The following is a 19,557-nucleotide window of genomic DNA, read 5'->3' on the forward strand; positions in this document are numbered from 1 at the left end:
ATTTGAGTGCCTTTCACTTACATTCGTGGAAAAGTGTCTTCTAAGAACTTTTAGTACTTTGAAAGAGGATTCCAACAGTACCAAGTTTTCCAATTTTGGACTTGTGGAGAGTGAAATATGATTTTTCAAATATTGCTTGTTAAATCTGGAATTTTCTAACTTAAAGGAAACTAAGGGTTTCAAACCCTCCATTTTCCTTCAATATCATTTGATCGTTTTACATTTGATTTCAAAGATGGAAATCAGATTTGTCTTGTATTTTAAAACCCACTTTTGAACCTCGAGTTACACGAACTCTTAGACTCGTCTCTGCGTTAATTTCTTAGATTGTACTAGTGTACAATTTTCCTCGATAATTAGAATGATTTTGAGTGGTAGTTGATTATTGTTTGCTCAGGCACTCGAGGGAATCTCCCAGAGGAACTCGGAGCGGACACCTAAGACGCTTGTTTAAGAACTACTCGCTTGTTTTGACTAGGTGAGTGTTCCATATAGGAATACGTAATTGGAATAAGTCTATGACATGCTTAACCCATGGTCATTAAGTATTTACCACACTCATGCACATTTGAATAATGTATACTTGAATTACTCGACATGAAACACCTGAAGTAGGTATATTTGAACTATTCGATATGAAATGCTTAAAGAGCATACTTATGTGATTACTTGAAATACTAGATATGAAATGTTTGGAGAGCATATTTTCATGATGTGTTTAAATGATTAATTATGCTATGACAGCATAAGTCGGTTGGAGTAAATCTCCTCGACTCTTACGTGGTGAAAGTGAAAAACGGCCAATGGCGGCCTATTGAAATGACATATGTCTACCAATTAACCGTAATTACTACCGTTAACCGTTTACCGTTTACCGTTAACCGTGTTTACTTACCGTTTTCTAATCTATTTGGTTACTTGCTTACTTGGTTATCTGCTTACGTGATCACCAACTTACTTGGTTACTTGACCACCTGATTACTTGATTATCATGAATCACATGTTATATGAAGCTGTCCATCATTATTAGGCGAGTGTGTACTTTACCTCACTCGACCTACTCAAATGATGAATTTTACCTTTTGTCGAATTACTTGGTTACCTGTGCATGTTGTAAGCTCTAAGCTGAACTTGGGCCCTGCCCTTGGTTACTGACCTACTCGAGCCAGGACTGGGCTCGGTCGGGTAGGTTGGAACCCTGGGCCACCGTTTCGGTATACTCGAGTATTACCACTGGAGGGATAAGGCGATGGCCAGACCGTACCGTGGGGATCAGAAGTCATAAGGTGCAGATGACCGACAGAGTTCCACTGGAACACCGTATCCTACCGTATATGTTTACCTTGTATCATGATAATTGTTTCATGCTAAAATGTCAACATGAAATCCTGAACTATGCCTGTGATACGCTCCATACCTGTTACCTGACCAATGTACTTATATCATGATACCTGTCTCATGATAAATGTCTCATACCATGATAAATGTCTCAAATTACTCGTACAATGATTATCACCTCATGATAACACGCCATTGTGTAACATTGAACCATGCATATGATATGCCCAACTTACTTGATTTATTTGAACTGTTAGAGTGTCTTGGAACCTCACTGGGCTGTGTAGCTCATCCCACGTTGTGGTTTTCTTTTACAGGGTTCGAGACCAAGGGTGCTCGTGAGTAGTACTAGATTGTTTTCTTTTGAAAACTTTAAGTTATATTATAACGGATGGCTATTGTACCCTTTTCCGTTGGGTTGTATTTAAGCTTGGAAGCTGCATAATTGTAAGTGTGAGATATTTGGAGTACTTTAATTATGTATTGAAGTTACTTAAAGTATTTCGAGCTTTTGAATGATGGATTGTAGTGAGTCCTGGCGAGAGCTGGGCAGGCGTCCCGCGGATACCCTTTGGTTCGCCTTAGGGAGAAGTGGGGGCGTTACAATTGGTATCAGAGCTTAGGCTTCAGATTTTGTAGTGTATCCTAGGCTTAAATGTTTAGGATGCCGGACTGTGGGACTATTCTGAAAGTTAAATGATTGCTTGTAGTGATGAAATTTAGAGCCACTTCACGTGGTCTCTACAAAGGAGCAAGATAGGGCCAAGTGGTGTTTGGTCCTTACTATGTGATTAAGTAAAGACTTAAGTGCCCTTCTAGAAATGTAAGTTGTGAATCATGAATGTTATAGGTTGTAAAACCTTTATCTTGATAATTGGAGGGAATTTGATATGTATGTTGGGTAGGAATCTCGAATGTGGTGATTTACTCTTGGGACCGGCCGGCTCGAGATGTGAATTATCCTATTTTGGATTCTTGAACCCGAGTACTTGGGAGTGGAAAGCAACCATAGGGACTTTATATCTCCATTTGTGGGGAATAAGAATGAATCGATATTTCATGTGAATGGTTACAGGAAACCAATAATTGTTTGGTTAAGATGGTACAATAATTAAGAGTGGAAGATGGAAAATATCGTAACCCAAAAGATCCTTGTGTTGGGATTGAAATCGAGCATGTTAGGGAACGAGAATCGTCTAGTTCCAATTAATCTAGTGAATCTCTACTGGTGATCTTTCATAGTGAGACGATGGGAGTAGAACTTAAGAGTTTGCGCCTTGGAGATGAATGTACTTGTGATAATCACTTGTTTATTTTTGTTATTGACTTTGACTTGGCATGAACTTTACTTGGCCATAATTTGTGTTATGATTTAATGAACTCTAGTTTGTGTTTACTTGCATAGTGATAATGTTATTTGTGAAAGTGTCTTCATCCTCTTTAAATGTTGCTACTGGTATATGAGTGTAGTTCAATTTTAACTAAGTGTGAGGGTTATGCATGTGCGTATAGATTAGTTGTGGACATGGAAACTAGAGGACAACGAAAGGGACGTCAACCTAGACAACCCCGAAATGAAAGAGTAGCTAATGGGTCCGATATTGATCAAAACGTTGAGCTAAGTGCTGGGAGAGGAAATGACCAGATAGGACAAGTTTTAACTCGCATGACGGATATCCTAGAGCTCTTGGTAGCTCAACAAGGTCAAGGTGTTGGACAAGGAAACCAACGTGGAAACCAAGAGATAGGGGAGGATCGAGCTTTAGAGCGGTTTCAGAAATTCTCTCCGCCCAAGTTTGCTGGAGGGCCTGATCCAGAGGTGGCTGAGAATTGGTTAGAAAATATAAGAAATATATTCGATGCCTTGGATTACACAGAGGAGAGACAAGTCATATTTGCTGTATTTCAACTTGAAGGAGCAGCCCGAGCATGGTGGAATGTTATAAGAAACAAGTGGGAAAGAGATCAAACTCCGAGAATTTGGATAAACTTCGTGCGTGAATTTAATGAGAAATTTCTTCCTCCACTTGTCCAAGAAAAGAGAGAAGATGATTTTATAAAGCTTCGTCAAGGAACTTTAAGCGTAGCTGAGTATGAAACACGCTTTACGAAGTTATCTACATATGCCCCAGAATTGGTGGCTACTGAACGGAAGAGAATAAGACGGTTTATCCAAGGATTAGATTTGGAAATCCAAGATGCCCTTGCCGCAGCACAGGTTGAAACATTTAGTGACGCTCTTGAAAAAGCGCAAAGGGTAGAAAGCACAAAATCTCAACTGAGAGCTTTTCAAAAAAGGAAAAGAGATACATCTGACAGTACACTAGGAAAAAATGGACCACCACCCAAAGTTAGAAAAGAAGTGGATGAAGTAGGACTGTTACTTCCTGCACCACTCATGATAAAGGAACCAAAAGGAACTATGTCACGAGGGACTTCAGTAGGACAAACACGATCAAAGAAAACCTCGCAAGCAAGTCAGGTCACAACACCTCGTCCGACTTGTGGATATTGTGGAAGGACGAATCACACTGAAGAAAACTGTTGGCTAAAGGGACGAAAGTGTATGGGATGTGGGAGTACCAATCATAAAGTTCATGACTGTCCAAGGAGGTATCCACGAGAAACTACTGCTCAACAAGGAAATGGAACTGTTCCTCGACAAGTCAATGGAAGGAGAAACCGACCAATGGCATCTGAAAGAACGCATGACATGAACACACCACACGGTTCAGAGTTGTCTGAGATTACAGAAGGTATGAATTTCGAGGACGAAATTCTTTTAAGGAGGGGAGGTTGTGAGGACTCACAAAATTTACTTATTTAATCTCCTATTTCTAGCTTATTTAATTATTTATTTGGTCTTTTACTCCGAATATTATTTTCTAAGCTCTTGAGACCTAATTACATGGAAATATAGTTTCATTATATTTTTAAAATGACTTGTTTCAAAAATTAATTTTCGGAAGCTCGTTTTGTAAAAATAGTGAACACGTCTTTGGAAATCTTGATCGATTGAGAGTACAATAGGTTTGAAATATTGGAGACATGTACAATGGACCTAAATTAGGCATTTTAATGTTTAAATACTCAAGTGATAGTTATTAGTACTATCGTTATAAGAATTTCTCGGAAGTTTCGCGTTATTGCGCTTAAATTGGAGATACGCGTTTTCACACGCGCAATTTAAATTGAGGAACTTTAGACCCTTATTTTGGGACAATTAAGAGTGAATAATATTTATATGAATATAAATGCATTAGAAGTTTAGTACACTAGTGAAACAAACGCGAGAGGAATCGAGCACAAAACGCGCGCGTGCGCGCACTTTTTGCGGTTGACTTTTGTGCACCCAATCCTTAGTCATTAAGCTTCCTTTGGAAGCCTCATTTCAGACCACAATTTCTCTCTCTTGCTCCCTCATCTGGCCGAACAACAAAGCAAGAAAAACAGCTCAAGAGTTCTTCCAATTCCTCCATCAAATCTTCACCAAACCTCTTCCAATTCACTCCAAATTCGAACTACACTTAGCTTAACACTTGAGGAGTATTTTGAGCTGCAAAAGGGAGCTGAAAAGCCACGGTTTTCTGGAGCAAAGAGTGACCAAAATTTCTGATCTAATCATCCAAGAAGGTAGCAAATCATCCAACCCATAGATCTTAGTTTTTGTAAGATTTATTGCACATATAAGGTTATATAATCATGTGGGTAGCCTTGTTTATGGTATAAAATGTGAAAGTGGGCTCTATGAACTCCCACTCTTGGGTTGTTGCTGATTTGATGTTGGATGATGAAATTAATGGTGGTTTAGTGCTTATATTAGTAGATTAATGTTGTATTGTTGGTAGAAAATCAAAGGAGGTGCTTGGAGCAAAAGTGACCGTTTTACCCCTGCCTTGTCCGACCATTTTCGTGCCAGATTTTGAGATTCTAATGAATTGATTATGTTGTTTATCTATTATTGTAAGTGTGTACAAAATTTCATTGAAAAATAACATGATTTGGTTGGTCAAATGAGTTGATTTCCAAAGTTAGCAAAACTGGAAAATGAATCCCGTATTGCCCAGGCAGTCATTTTGTAACGGCCATAACTCTTTGTTCCGATGTCGAAATCAAGTGCCGTTTGCGGCATTGGAAACTAGACATTCCTAGCTTTCTATCGGTACCAATTTCACATTCTGGTTCCACTTGAGTGAGCCACACCATTCGATTGAATATCACTGTCCTGTTTCGTTGCTCTCCAGGAGACAGGACAGAAATTGCTACTTGATGCTCAAAAACGAGCTATTTGTGAATGGAATTTGAAAATGGTTTCTTCTGAGAAAATTCAGCTTTAGAAGAGAGCTTTCCAACGCCATCAACCACGCCCAATTCCAAGTTGAATGGAGTGAGTTGTGGCCAAAGTTTGAAACTGCTACAGTGATAGAATTTTCCACTTGGACAGATTTGTAACTAACAATGATTTGGGACTTGTTGTTTTGGAAACTTTGATGTCCGACATCTACCAAACTTTAGATTAGATGTTCCTTGGACTTTGTTTCACAAATAAACCAGATTTGGGTTGGTTGCTTTGGACAAAATGTTTAAAAAGGAAAGAAGAGCTAGAAGACAGTTTTACCTTGGGAAATTTCCTGAACTTTGATGGTTTAGTTAACTACCTTCCCGTGTGAATTTTCAAATGAAATTTGATAGAAGAGTAATCCTCATATGGAGGTTTAATTGTACAAAATTTGGTAATATTCTAAGACCATTTTGATATGCAAATGATGTCACAAAATTCGCTCATCGAATCTGGAAAACTTTTCGTTTTCTCTTAGCCAAATGGTCAAATCTGATTTGGAGAGTTTTATTTCTAGAATTTGGATGTCAATGGTCTTTAAATTGCTCAGTGGATGTTTATGAACTCTTGGTTTCAATAATGGAGAGATTTGGAACTGATTTCATGGTACAAAAAGTTTGTAAACGAAAGAAAAGTGAGAAGGTAGTTTAGCCTTGAAACTCTTCATAAACTTTGGTTGTTTTAATGACTACCTTACCGTGAGAGTTTTTGTACGAAACTTAGTAGAAATGTTGTTCACACATGGAAGATTTAGTGTACCAAGTTTGATGTATTTCTAATGCCAACTTGATGACCAAATGATATTTCGAATCTAGTTTTAAACCTGGAAAATAGCCCAACAGTCTTAACTTTTTCAGCAACTTGGAGGTACTATATCTTGGTGCTCGAAACTCCATTTCTCGTTCCGCTTGTTTTGTTATACTCTTGGATTGCAACACTAATTGATTTCCAAATTTCAAAGGTTAGTTCAAAACAAGTGAATTTTGCCGAATTTCTAAAGTTGGCCAAAAACCAACTTAAATCTGTCTTGGTAATTCAAGTTACCAACTTTGAGCCAAAATTTGAGTGCCTTTCACTTACATTCGTGGAAAAGTGTCTTCTAAGAACTTTTAGTACTTTGAAAGAGGATTCCAACAGTACCAAGTTTTCCAATTTTGGACTTGTGGAGAGTGAAATATGATTTTTCAAATATTGCTTGTTAAATCTGGAATTTTCTAACTTAAAGGAAACTAAGGGTTTCAAACCCTCCATTTTCCTTCAATATCATTTGATCGTTTTACATTTGATTTCAAAGATGGAAATCAGATTTGTCTTGTATTTTAAAACCCACTTTTGAACCTCGAGTTACACGAACTCTTAGACTCGTCTCTGCGTTAATTTCTTAGATTGTACTAGTGTACAATTTTCCTCGATAATTAGAATGATTTTGAGTGGTAGTTGATTATTGTTTGCTCAGGCACTCGAGGGAATCTCCCAGAGGAACTCGGAGCGGACACCTAAGACGCTTGTTTAAGAACTACTCGCTTGTTTTGACTAGGTGAGTGTTCCATATAGGAATACGTAATTGGAATAAGTCTATGACATGCTTAACCCATGGTCATTAAGTATTTACCACACTCATGCACATTTGAATAATGTATACTTGAATTACTCGACATGAAACACCTGAAGTAGGTATATTTGAACTATTCGATATGAAATGCTTAAAGAGCATACTTATGTGATTACTTGAAATACTAGATATGAAATGTTTGGAGAGCATATTTTCATGATGTGTTTAAATGATTAATTATGCTATGACAGCATAAGTCGGTTGGAGTAAATCTCCTCGACTCTTACGTGGTGAAAGTGAAAAACGGCCAATGGCGGCCTATTGAAATGACATATGTCTACCAATTAACCGTAATTACTACCGTTAACCGTTTACCGTTTACCGTTAACCGTGTTTACTTACCGTTTTCTAATCTATTTGGTTACTTGCTTACTTGGTTATCTGCTTACGTGATCACCAACTTACTTGGTTACTTGACCACCTGATTACTTGATTATCATGAATCACATGTTATATGAAGCTGTCCATCATTATTAGGCGAGTGTGTACTTTACCTCACTCGACCTACTCAAATGATGAATTTTACCTTTTGTCGAATTACTTGGTTACCTGTGCATGTTGTAAGCTCTAAGCTGAACTTGGGCCCTGCCCTTGGTTACTGACCTACTCGAGCCAGGACTGGGCTCGGTCGGGTAGGTTGGAACCCTGGGCCACCGTTTCGGTATACTCGAGTATTACCACTGGAGGGATAAGGCGATGGCCAGACCGTACCGTGGGGATCAGAAGTCATAAGGTGCAGATGACCGACAGAGTTCCACTGGAACACCGTATCCTACCGTATATGTTTACCTTGTATCATGATAATTGTTTCATGCTAAAATGTCAACATGAAATCCTGAACTATGCCTGTGATACGCTCCATACCTGTTACCTGACCAATGTACTTATATCATGATACCTGTCTCATGATAAATGTCTCATACCATGATAAATGTCTCAAATTACTCGTACAATGATTATCACCTCATGATAACACGCCATTGTGTAACATTGAACCATGCATATGATATGCCCAACTTACTTGATTTATTTGAACTGTTAGAGTGTCTTGGAACCTCACTGGGCTGTGTAGCTCATCCCACGTTGTGGTTTTCTTTTACAGGGTTCGAGACCAAGGGTGCTCGTGAGTAGTACTAGATTGTTTTCTTTTGAAAACTTTAAGTTATATTATAACGGATGGCTATTGTACCCTTTTCCGTTGGGTTGTATTTAAGCTTGGAAGCTGCATAATTGTAAGTGTGAGATATTTGGAGTACTTTAATTATGTATTGAAGTTACTTAAAGTATTTCGAGCTTTTGAATGATGGATTGTAGTGAGTCCTGGCGAGAGCTGGGCAGGCGTCCCGCGGATACCCTTTGGTTCGCCTTAGGGAGAAGTGGGGGCGTTACAATTGGTATCAGAGCTTAGGCTTCAGATTTTGTAGTGTATCCTAGGCTTAAATGTTTAGGATGCCGGACTGTGGGACTATTCTGAAAGTTAAATGATTGCTTGTAGTGATGAAATTTAGAGCCACTTCACGTGGTCTCTACAAAGGAGCAAGATAGGGCCAAGTGGTGTTTGGTCCTTACTATGTGATTAAGTAAAGACTTAAGTGCCCTTCTAGAAATGTAAGTTGTGAATCATGAATGTTATAGGTTGTAAAACCTTTATCTTGATAATTGGAGGGAATTTGATATGTATGTTGGGTAGGAATCTCGAATGTGGTGATTTACTCTTGGGACCGGCCGGCTCGAGATGTGAATTATCCTATTTTGGATTCTTGAACCCGAGTACTTGGGAGTGGAAAGCAACCATAGGGACTTTATATCTCCATTTGTGGGGAATAAGAATGAATCGATATTTCATGTGAATGGTTACAGGAAACCAATAATTGTTTGGTTAAGATGGTACAATAATTAAGAGTGGAAGATGGAAAATATCGTAACCCAAAAGATCCTTGTGTTGGGATTGAAATCGAGCATGTTAGGGAACGAGAATCGTCTAGTTCCAATTAATCTAGTGAATCTCTACTGGTGATCTTTCATAGTGAGACGATGGGAGTAGAACTTAAGAGTTTGCGCCTTGGAGATGAATGTACTTGTGATAATCACTTGTTTATTTTTGTTATTGACTTTGACTTGGCATGAACTTTACTTGGCCATAATTTGTGTTATGATTTAATGAACTCTAGTTTGTGTTTACTTGCATAGTGATAATGTTATTTGTGAAAGTGTCTTCATCCTCTTTAAATGTTGCTACTGGTATATGAGTGTAGTTCAATTTTAACTAAGTGTGAGGGTTATGCATGTGCGTATAGATTAGTTGTGGACATGGAAACTAGAGGACAACGAAAGGGACGTCAACCTAGACAACCCCGAAATGAAAGAGTAGCTAATGGGTCCGATATTGATCAAAACGTTGAGCTAAGTGCTGGGAGAGGAAATGACCAGATAGGACAAGTTTTAACTCGCATGACGGATATCCTAGAGCTCTTGGTAGCTCAACAAGGTCAAGGTGTTGGACAAGGAAACCAACGTGGAAACCAAGAGATAGGGGAGGATCGAGCTTTAGAGCGGTTTCAGAAATTCTCTCCGCCCAAGTTTGCTGGAGGGCCTGATCCAGAGGTGGCTGAGAATTGGTTAGAAAATATAAGAAATATATTCGATGCCTTGGATTACACAGAGGAGAGACAAGTCATATTTGCTGTATTTCAACTTGAAGGAGCAGCCCGAGCATGGTGGAATGTTATAAGAAACAAGTGGGAAAGAGATCAAACTCCGAGAATTTGGATAAACTTCGTGCGTGAATTTAATGAGAAATTTCTTCCTCCACTTGTCCAAGAAAAGAGAGAAGATGATTTTATAAAGCTTCGTCAAGGAACTTTAAGCGTAGCTGAGTATGAAACACGCTTTACGAAGTTATCTACATATGCCCCAGAATTGGTGGCTACTGAACGGAAGAGAATAAGACGGTTTATCCAAGGATTAGATTTGGAAATCCAAGATGCCCTTGCCGCAGCACAGGTTGAAACATTTAGTGACGCTCTTGAAAAAGCGCAAAGGGTAGAAAGCACAAAATCTCAACTGAGAGCTTTTCAAAAAAGGAAAAGAGATACATCTGACAGTACACTAGGAAAAAATGGACCACCACCCAAAGTTAGAAAAGAAGTGGATGAAGTAGGACTGTTACTTCCTGCACCACTCATGATAAAGGAACCAAAAGGAACTATGTCACGAGGGACTTCAGTAGGACAAACACGATCAAAGAAAACCTCGCAAGCAAGTCAGGTCACAACACCTCGTCCGACTTGTGGATATTGTGGAAGGACGAATCACACTGAAGAAAACTGTTGGCTAAAGGGACGAAAGTGTATGGGATGTGGGAGTACCAATCATAAAGTTCATGACTGTCCAAGGAGGTATCCACGAGAAACTACTGCTCAACAAGGAAATGGAACTGTTCCTCGACAAGTCAATGGAAGGAGAAACCGACCAATGGCATCTGAAAGAACGCATGACATGAACACACCACACGGTTCAGAGTTGTCTGAGATTACAGAAGGTATGAATTTCGAGGACGAAATTCTTTTAAGGAGGGGAGGTTGTGAGGACTCACAAAATTTACTTATTTAATCTCCTATTTCTAGCTTATTTAATTATTTATTTGGTCTTTTACTCCGAATATTATTTTCTAAGCTCTTGAGACCTAATTACATGGAAATATAGTTTCATTATATTTTTAAAATGACTTGTTTCAAAAATTAATTTTCGGAAGCTCGTTTTGTAAAAATAGTGAACACGTCTTTGGAAATCTTGATCGATTGAGAGTACAATAGGTTTGAAATATTGGAGACATGTACAATGGACCTAAATTAGGCATTTTAATGTTTAAATACTCAAGTGATAGTTATTAGTACTATCGTTATAAGAATTTCTCGGAAGTTTCGCGTTATTGCGCTTAAATTGGAGATACGCGTTTTCACACGCGCAATTTAAATTGAGGAACTTTAGACCCTTATTTTGGGACAATTAAGAGTGAATAATATTTATATGAATATAAATGCATTAGAAGTTTAGTACACTAGTGAAACAAACGCGAGAGGAATCGAGCACAAAACGCGCGCGTGCGCGCACTTTTTGCGGTTGACTTTTGTGCACCCAATCCTTAGTCATTAAGCTTCCTTTGGAAGCCTCATTTCAGACCACAATTTCTCTCTCTTGCTCCCTCATCTGGCCGAACAACAAAGCAAGAAAAACAGCTCAAGAGTTCTTCCAATTCCTCCATCAAATCTTCACCAAACCTCTTCCAATTCACTCCAAATTCGAACTACACTTAGCTTAACACTTGAGGAGTATTTTGAGCTGCAAAAGGGAGCTGAAAAGCCACGGTTTTCTGGAGCAAAGAGTGACCAAAATTTCTGATCTAATCATCCAAGAAGGTAGCAAATCATCCAACCCATAGATCTTAGTTTTTGTAAGATTTATTGCACATATAAGGTTATATAATCATGTGGGTAGCCTTGTTTATGGTATAAAATGTGAAAGTGGGCTCTATGAACTCCCACTCTTGGGTTGTTGCTGATTTGATGTTGGATGATGAAATTAATGGTGGTTTAGTGCTTATATTAGTAGATTAATGTTGTATTGTTGGTAGAAAATCAAAGGAGGTGCTTGGAGCAAAAGTGACCGTTTTACCCCTGCCTTGTCCGACCATTTTCGTGCCAGATTTTGAGATTCTAATGAATTGATTATGTTGTTTATCTATTATTGTAAGTGTGTACAAAATTTCATTGAAAAATAACATGATTTGGTTGGTCAAATGAGTTGATTTCCAAAGTTAGCAAAACTGGAAAATGAATCCCGTATTGCCCAGGCAGTCATTTTGTAACGGCCATAACTCTTTGTTCCGATGTCGAAATCAAGTGCCGTTTGCGGCATTGGAAACTAGACATTCCTAGCTTTCTATCGGTACCAATTTCACATTCTGGTTCCACTTGAGTGAGCCACACCATTCGATTGAATATCACTGTCCTGTTTCATTGCTCTCCAGGAGACAGGACAGAAATTGCTACTTGATGCTCAAAAACGAGCTATTTGTGAATGGAATTTGAAAATGGTTTCTTCTGAGAAAATTCAGCTTTAGAAGAGAGCTTTCCAACGCCATCAACCACGCCCAATTCCAAGTTGAATGGAGTGAGTTGTGGCCAAAGTTTGAAACTGCTACAGTGATAGAATTTTCCACTTGGACAGATTTGTAACTAACAATGATTTGGGACTTGTTGTTTTGGAAACTTTGATGTCCGACATCTACCAAACTTTAGATTAGATGTTCCTTGGACTTTGTTTCACAAATAAACCAGATTTGGGTTGGTTGCTTTGGACAAAATGTTTAAAAAGGAAAGAAGAGCTAGAAGACAGTTTTACCTTGGGAAATTTCCTGAACTTTGATGGTTTAGTTAACTACCTTCCCGTGTGAATTTTCAAATGAAATTTGATAGAAGAGTAATCCTCATATGGAGGTTTAATTGTACAAAATTTGGTAATATTCTAAGACCATTTTGATATGCAAATGATGTCACAAAATTCGCTCATCGAATCTGGAAAACTTTTCGTTTTCTCTTAGCCAAATGGTCAAATCTGATTTGGAGAGTTTTATTTCTAGAATTTGGATGTCAATGGTCTTTAAATTGCTCAGTGGATGTTTATGAACTCTTGGTTTCAATAATGGAGAGATTTGGAACTGATTTCATGGTACAAAAAGTTTGTAAACGAAAGAAAAGTGAGAAGGTAGTTTAGCCTTGAAACTCTTCATAAACTTTGGTTGTTTTAATGACTACCTTACCGTGAGAGTTTTTGTACGAAACTTAGTAGAAATGTTGTTCACACATGGAAGATTTAGTGTACCAAGTTTGATGTATTTCTAATGCCAACTTGATGACCAAATGATATTTCGAATCTAGTTTTAAACCTGGAAAATAGCCCAACAGTCTTAACTTTTTCAGCAACTTGGAGGTACTATATCTTGGTGCTCGAAACTCCATTTCTCGTTCCGCTTGTTTTGTTATACTCTTGGATTGCAACACTAATTGATTTCCAAATTTCAAAGGTTAGTTCAAAACAAGTGAATTTTGCCGAATTTCTAAAGTTGGCCAAAAACCAACTTAAATCTGTCTTGGTAATTCAAGTTACCAACTTTGAGCCAAAATTTGAGTGCCTTTCACTTACATTCGTGGAAAAGTGTCTTCTAAGAACTTTTAGTACTTTGAAAGAGGATTCCAACAGTACCAAGTTTTCCAATTTTGGACTTGTGGAGAGTGAAATATGATTTTTCAAATATTGCTTGTTAAATCTGGAATTTTCTAACTTAAAGGAAACTAAGGGTTTCAAACCCTCCATTTTCCTTCAATATCATTTGATCGTTTTACATTTGATTTCAAAGATGGAAATCAGATTTGTCTTGTATTTTAAAACCCACTTTTGAACCTCGAGTTACACGAACTCTTAGACTCGTCTCTGCGTTAATTTCTTAGATTGTACTAGTGTACAATTTTCCTCGATAATTAGAATGATTTTGAGTGGTAGTTGATTATTGTTTGCTCAGGCACTCGAGGGAATCTCCCAGAGGAACTCGGAGCGGACACCTAAGACGCTTGTTTAAGAACTACTCGCTTGTTTTGACTAGGTGAGTGTTCCATATAGGAATACGTAATTGGAATAAGTCTATGACATGCTTAACCCATGGTCATTAAGTATTTACCACACTCATGCACATTTGAATAATGTATACTTGAATTACTCGACATGAAACACCTGAAGTAGGTATATTTGAACTATTCGATATGAAATGCTTAAAGAGCATACTTATGTGATTACTTGAAATACTAGATATGAAATGTTTGGAGAGCATATTTTCATGATGTGTTTAAATGATTAATTATGCTATGACAGCATAAGTCGGTTGGAGTAAATCTCCTCGACTCTTACGTGGTGAAAGTGAAAAACGGCCAATGGCGGCCTATTGAAATGACATATGTCTACCAATTAACCGTAATTACTACCGTTAACCGTTTACCGTTTACCGTTAACCGTGTTTACTTACCGTTTTCTAATCTATTTGGTTACTTGCTTACTTGGTTATCTGCTTACGTGATCACCAACTTACTTGGTTACTTGACCACCTGATTACTTCATTATCATGAATCACATGTTATATGAAGCTGTCCATCATTATTAGGCGAGTGTGTACTTTACCTCACTCGACCTACTCAAATGATGAATTTTACCTTTTGTCGAATTACTTGGTTACCTGTGCATGTTGTAAGCTCTAAGCTGAACTTGGGCCCTGCCCTTGGTTACTGACCTACTCGAGCCAGGACTGGGCTCGGTCGGGTAGGTTGGAACCCTGGGCCACCGTTTCGGTATACTCGAGTATTACCACTGGAGGGATAAGGCGATGGCCAGACCGTACCGTGGGGATCAGAAGTCATAAGGTGCAGATGACCGACAGAATTCCACTGGAACACCGTATCCTACCGTATATGTTTACCTTGTATCATGATAATTGTTTCATGCTAAAATGTCAACATGAAATCCTGAACTATGCCTGTGATACGCTCCATACCTGTTACCTGACCAATGTACTTATATCATGATACCTGTCTCATGATAAATGTCTCATACCATGATAAATGTCTCAAATTACTCGTACAATGATTATCACCTCATGATAACACGCCATTGTGTAACATTGAACCATGCATATGATATGCCCAACTTACTTGATTTATTTGAACTGTTAGAGTGTCTTGGAACCTCACTGGGCTGTGTAGCTCATCCCACGTTGTGGTTTTCTTTTACAGGGTTCGAGACCAAGGGTGCTCGTGAGTAGTACTAGATTGTTTTCTTTTGAAAACTTTAAGTTATATTATAACGGATGGCTATTGTACCCTTTTCCGTTGGGTTGTATTTAAGCTTGGAAGCTGCATAATTGTAAGTGTGAGATATTTGGAGTACTTTAATTATGTATTGAAGTTACTTAAAGTATTTTGAGCTTTTGAATGATGGATTGTAGTCTTCATAAGGTGCCATTTGAATTGAGGCTTGATAGCTGTTATTATACGCAAATTCAACTAAGGTCATATAGTTACACCATTTACCTCCAAAATCCAGTATACACGACCTTAGCAAATCCTCCAAGGTCGGAATTGTCCTTTCCGACTGCCCGTCGGTTTGGGGATGATACGCAGTACTAAATTTCAACTTAGTCCCCAAAGACTCTTGAAATTTTTGCCAAAAACGTGAGACAAACCTTGGGTCTCGATCAGACACGATACTCACTGGAATCCCATGTAACCTTAGAATCTCTTCTGTGTACAACTTGACCAATTTCTCCAATGAGAAACTCATGCTTACAGGTAGGAAATGTGCAGACTTAGTGAGTCGATCAACTATTACCCAAATTGCATCGAATCCTTTTTGACTCTTAGGCAGTCCCGTTACGAAATCCATTGTTATATGATCCCATTTCCATTCAGGGATTTCCAACGGTTGCAGTAAACCAGAGGGCTTCTGATGCTCGGCTTTCACTTGTTGGCAAGTCAAACATTTCTGCACGTACTCAGCCACATCCTTTTTCAAACCTTCCCACCAGTATAATTCCTTCACATCATGGTACATCTTGGTCACACCTGGATGTATAGTATACCTTGATCGATGTGATTCTTCTAAGATCTCCTTCCTTAACTTGTCATCTGTCGGAACCACAATTCGATCTCGGAATCTCAATATTCCTTCAGACCCTAACTTGAAATCTAGGATTTCTCCCTTTTTCACTTTCTCCAAATTCTTCTGAGTCGTAGGGTCCGTTCTCTGGGCTTCCTTAATACGCTCTAATAATGAGGATTTCAAAGAAAGATTCCCAAATAATACCTTCAATTTCTCCAAGCGAGGGTTCCAACCACTAATTTCTTCTAGCATGTCCCACTCTTTGACCATTAACCCTGCCACTTGGGCCTTTCTACTTAGAGCGTCAGCTACCACATTGGCTTTTCCTGGGTGGTAGTTAATCGAGCAATCATAATCTTCCAAAAATTCTACCCATCGCCTTTGCCTCAGATTTAGTTCCTTTTGGGAGAACAAGTACTTGAGGCTCTTGTGGTCCGTATAAATTTCAAAAGTTACGCCATACAAGTAGTGTCTCCATTTCTTTAAGGCGAAAATCACTGCTGCTAACTCTAAGTCATGAGTTGGGTAGTTTTGTTCGTGAGGCTTCAATCTTCTAGAAGCATAAGCAATCACTTTACCCTTTTGCATTAAAACACATCCTAAGCCTTCTCCAGAGGCATCGGAGTACACTGCATAACCTTCTTCTCCATCAGGTAACACCAAAACAGGAGCGGATGTTAAACGTCTCTTTAACTCCTGCAAACTTAACTCGCACTTTGGAGTCCAGATAAACTTATTCCCTTTCTTGGTTAGCTCAGTCATAGGTCCTGCAATCTTTGAAAAATCCTGGATAAATCGCCTATAATAACCTGCTAAACCCAAGAAACTTCTAATTTCAGTTGGGGTTCCTGGCTGCTTCCAATTCATGACGGCTTCAACTTTTGCCGGATCCACGGCAATTCCATCTTTGGAGACCTTGTGCCCTAGAAAAGAAATCTCCGCCAACCAAAACTCGCACTTACTGAATTTTGCATATAGTTTATGCTCTCTTAATATTTGCAATACTATCCCCAAGTGCTTAACATGTTCCTCTTGAGTCTTGGAGTATATCAAAATATCATCTATGAAAACTACGACAAATTGGTCCAAGTATTTCTTAAAAATCCTCTGCATTAAATCCATAAATGCAGCTGGTGCATTAGTTAAACCAAAAGGCATGACTGCGAACTCAAAATGTCCATATCTTGTGCTAAAAGCAGTCTTGGGTATATCCTCCTTCTTAATCTTCAGCTGGTAATACCCTTGCCTTAAATCCAATTTAGAGAAGACCACTGATCCTTGCAGTTGGTCAAACAAGCTATCAATCAACGGTAGAGGGTATTTATTCTTAATGGTAACCTCATTTAACCCTCGGTAGTCAATACATAACCTCAAGCTTCCGTCCTTTTTCTTGACAAATAGAACGGGTGCTCCCCATGGTGAGTCACTTTCCTTCACAAAACCTTTTTCCAGCAGGTCTTGTAATTGGATCTTCAGCTCCTTAAGCTCGGCAGGAGCCATTCGATATGGGGTTTTAGAGATTGGAGCCGTTCCAGGCACCAAGTCGATTTTGAACTCCACATCCCTTTTTGGCGGTAAAGTCTTTAGTTCTTCAGGAAAGACGTCCGGAAAATCCCGTACTACGGGTACATCCTCTAATTTTACTTGATCACTGGGAGTATTAATCAAGAATGCTAGAAAACCTTGATCTCCTTTAGATAACATTTTCCTTGCCCGTATTCCCGAGACCATAGCAGAAGATGCTAACCTACCCTTAATGTCTAACCTCAGAGTTGCTTCTCCAGGTATACAAAATTCCACTATTTTTTCTCGGCAGTCAAGCTTAGCATGATGGTGACCTAGGAAATCCATTCCTATGATAACGTCATAGCCTTTTATGTCCAAACTAATCAAATCCACTAGCATTTTTCGCTCTCCAATCCAAAATTCGCAATTCTTATAGGTCAAACTAGTGATTACCTTCTTATTACCCATTGGTGTCCTAATTTCAAGATCGTAGGGTAATCTAACAGGTTGCACTTCTATTCCGGACATAAAAGATGGATTTACGAATGAATGCGTTGCACCAGGGTCAATTAACACTTTAGCTAGACGATGAAAAATCGGGAGTGTACCTTCCACGACTTCCGAGGAATTGGGCACGGGCTGGTTATCCAAGGCATACACTCGGCCAGGAACTGTCGGCCGACTTCCTCCGGAATTGTTTGGTCTTGCGTTCGGAGTAATCCCTTCCTGCACCCTGGGACATCCAGCCATTTGGTGCTCGCTACTCCCGCATCTCAAACACTTTCCTAGCTTCTTCCAGCAGTTGTCTATAGTATGGCCAAGTTTCTTGCAATAAGTACAGGTCGATGGAGGAGTAATTGCTCGACCTCCTTGTGAATTATTCCTAGATTGCCCTCTTCCAATAGGTCCCCCTCTAGCACCATTGTGTCTTCCCCCCTGCATTTCTTGCCCCATTTCCTCTTGCTAAAGCGCCTCGCGGTGCTCCAGGTCTAATCACTCCACCGGTTCCTCGGCCTACTTTGGCCGGTAGGGCATTTCCAAAAATCGGCTCCCGACTACTACTAGGGGCAAATCTTTTCTTAGACTGAAAAGATTTCACTTGGGCTCTAGCTACCTCAAGTCTTTGAGCTCTTTCGACAGCATCTGCGAAAGTATTTATCCTCACAGCGGCTAAACCTTCCTGAAATTCCACATTCAAACCCTGTACAAACCTCCGAACACGCCTTTGTTCGGTGGCTATCAACTCAGGCGCAAAGCGGGATAGTTTGGTGAATTGGACTTCATATTCGGCGACACTCATCGCCCCTTGTTTGCATCTGATGAAGTCATCCTCTCTCTTTTCCTGAATGAGTGGTGGAAGGAATTTGGCATTGAACTCCCTTGTGAAGTTCGCCCAAGTCCTTGGTATATGGTTGGTCTCCCAAGTAACCCCCACCAAGTTCCACCAAGAGCGAGCAGCTCCCTCGAACTGGAAGGTGGCAAAGGTCACCTGTCGCTCTTCTGTGTAATTTAGAGCTGCAAAGATGTCGGAGATTCTCTCCCACCATCCTTCAGCTATTTCCGGTTCGGGTCCTCCATAGAACTTAGGAGGTCCAAACTTCAGAAATCTTTCCAGTGCCCGATCATCGGAATCAACTGGGCCTCCTGGTTGATGCACTGGTCCAGTGGCTTGGCGTTCAGTCAAGCGCTCTAGGACATCAGTGATACGGTTAATTGCAGTGGCCACTTGGTCTCCGGCCACGCCCTCTTGCCCTTGGTCCTGGTTGACCTCGGGTTCCCTATCACCACCCGCTTCCGGGTGTTGTCTAGTGGGTCTCCCACGGCCTCTTCCTACCATTTGGCGATCCATAGTCTATGATGCCTATTACAGGAGGATGAAGCAATTAAGCGAAGGTGTTATTTATTATGATTATTATTACTCCTTTTTGGTAACTAAAGCCAGTACGAAAATGAGGAAAAAGGAAATAAAATACTTAGCATATATTTCCACATAAAAGTCATACAAATAACAGGTTGGAACATTTCCAAAAGTAAGGCACCTAAGTTAACAAAAATATAT

The 19,557-nt window shown here is 39.4% G+C and overlaps 3 protein-coding genes and 1 long non-coding RNA gene across 5 annotated transcripts; 3 read left to right on the plus strand and 1 right to left on the minus strand.

The window, feature by feature from the left end:
• Nucleotides 1–402: 402 nt before the first annotated feature.
• On the plus strand, nt 403–4,353 carry LOC140016256 (uncharacterized). Its single transcript, XM_072069763.1, has 2 exons — nt 403–478; nt 1,656–4,353. The coding sequence occupies exon 2, from the start codon at nt 2,783–2,785 to the stop codon at nt 4,163–4,165; it is 1,383 nt and encodes a 460-aa protein (XP_071925864.1). The 5' UTR covers nt 403–478; nt 1,656–2,782; the 3' UTR covers nt 4,166–4,353.
• A 191-nt stretch (nt 4,354–4,544) lies between these two features.
• LOC140016221 (uncharacterized) lies at nt 4,545–11,089 on the plus strand. 2 transcript variants are annotated; one of them, XM_072069693.1, is made up of 3 exons: nt 4,545–4,971; nt 7,134–7,214; nt 8,392–11,089. In XM_072069693.1, the coding sequence occupies exon 3, from the start codon at nt 9,519–9,521 to the stop codon at nt 10,899–10,901; it is 1,383 nt and encodes a 460-aa protein (XP_071925794.1). In that variant the 5' UTR covers nt 4,545–4,971; nt 7,134–7,214; nt 8,392–9,518; the 3' UTR covers nt 10,902–11,089. The 2 variants fall into 2 exon arrangements, with proteins under 2 accessions (XP_071925794.1, XP_071925795.1); XM_072069694.1 differs by lacking the exon at nt 7,134–7,214.
• A 271-nt stretch (nt 11,090–11,360) lies between these two features.
• Nucleotides 11,361–15,271, plus strand: LOC140016315 (uncharacterized). The gene is made up of 3 exons (XR_011822704.1): nt 11,361–11,707; nt 13,870–13,950; nt 15,128–15,271. It is a non-coding gene; the product is annotated as an uncharacterized lncRNA (long non-coding RNA).
• A 1,370-nt stretch (nt 15,272–16,641) lies between these two features.
• Nucleotides 16,642–18,248, minus strand: LOC140015874 (uncharacterized). Its single transcript, XM_072068702.1, has 3 exons — nt 17,397–18,248; nt 16,802–17,099; nt 16,642–16,688 (listed from the first exon to the last, which is right to left on the minus strand). Exons 1-3 carry the CDS (start codon nt 18,246–18,248, stop codon nt 16,642–16,644), a joined length of 1,197 nt encoding a protein of 398 aa, XP_071924803.1.
• Between the last annotated feature and the right edge of the window lie 1,309 nt (nt 18,249–19,557).

The sequence above is a fragment of the Coffea arabica genome, chromosome 10c (genome assembly GCF_036785885.1).
Source record: "Coffea arabica cultivar ET-39 chromosome 10c, Coffea Arabica ET-39 HiFi, whole genome shotgun sequence".
NCBI classification, from domain to species: Eukaryota; Viridiplantae; Streptophyta; class Magnoliopsida; order Gentianales; family Rubiaceae; genus Coffea; species Coffea arabica.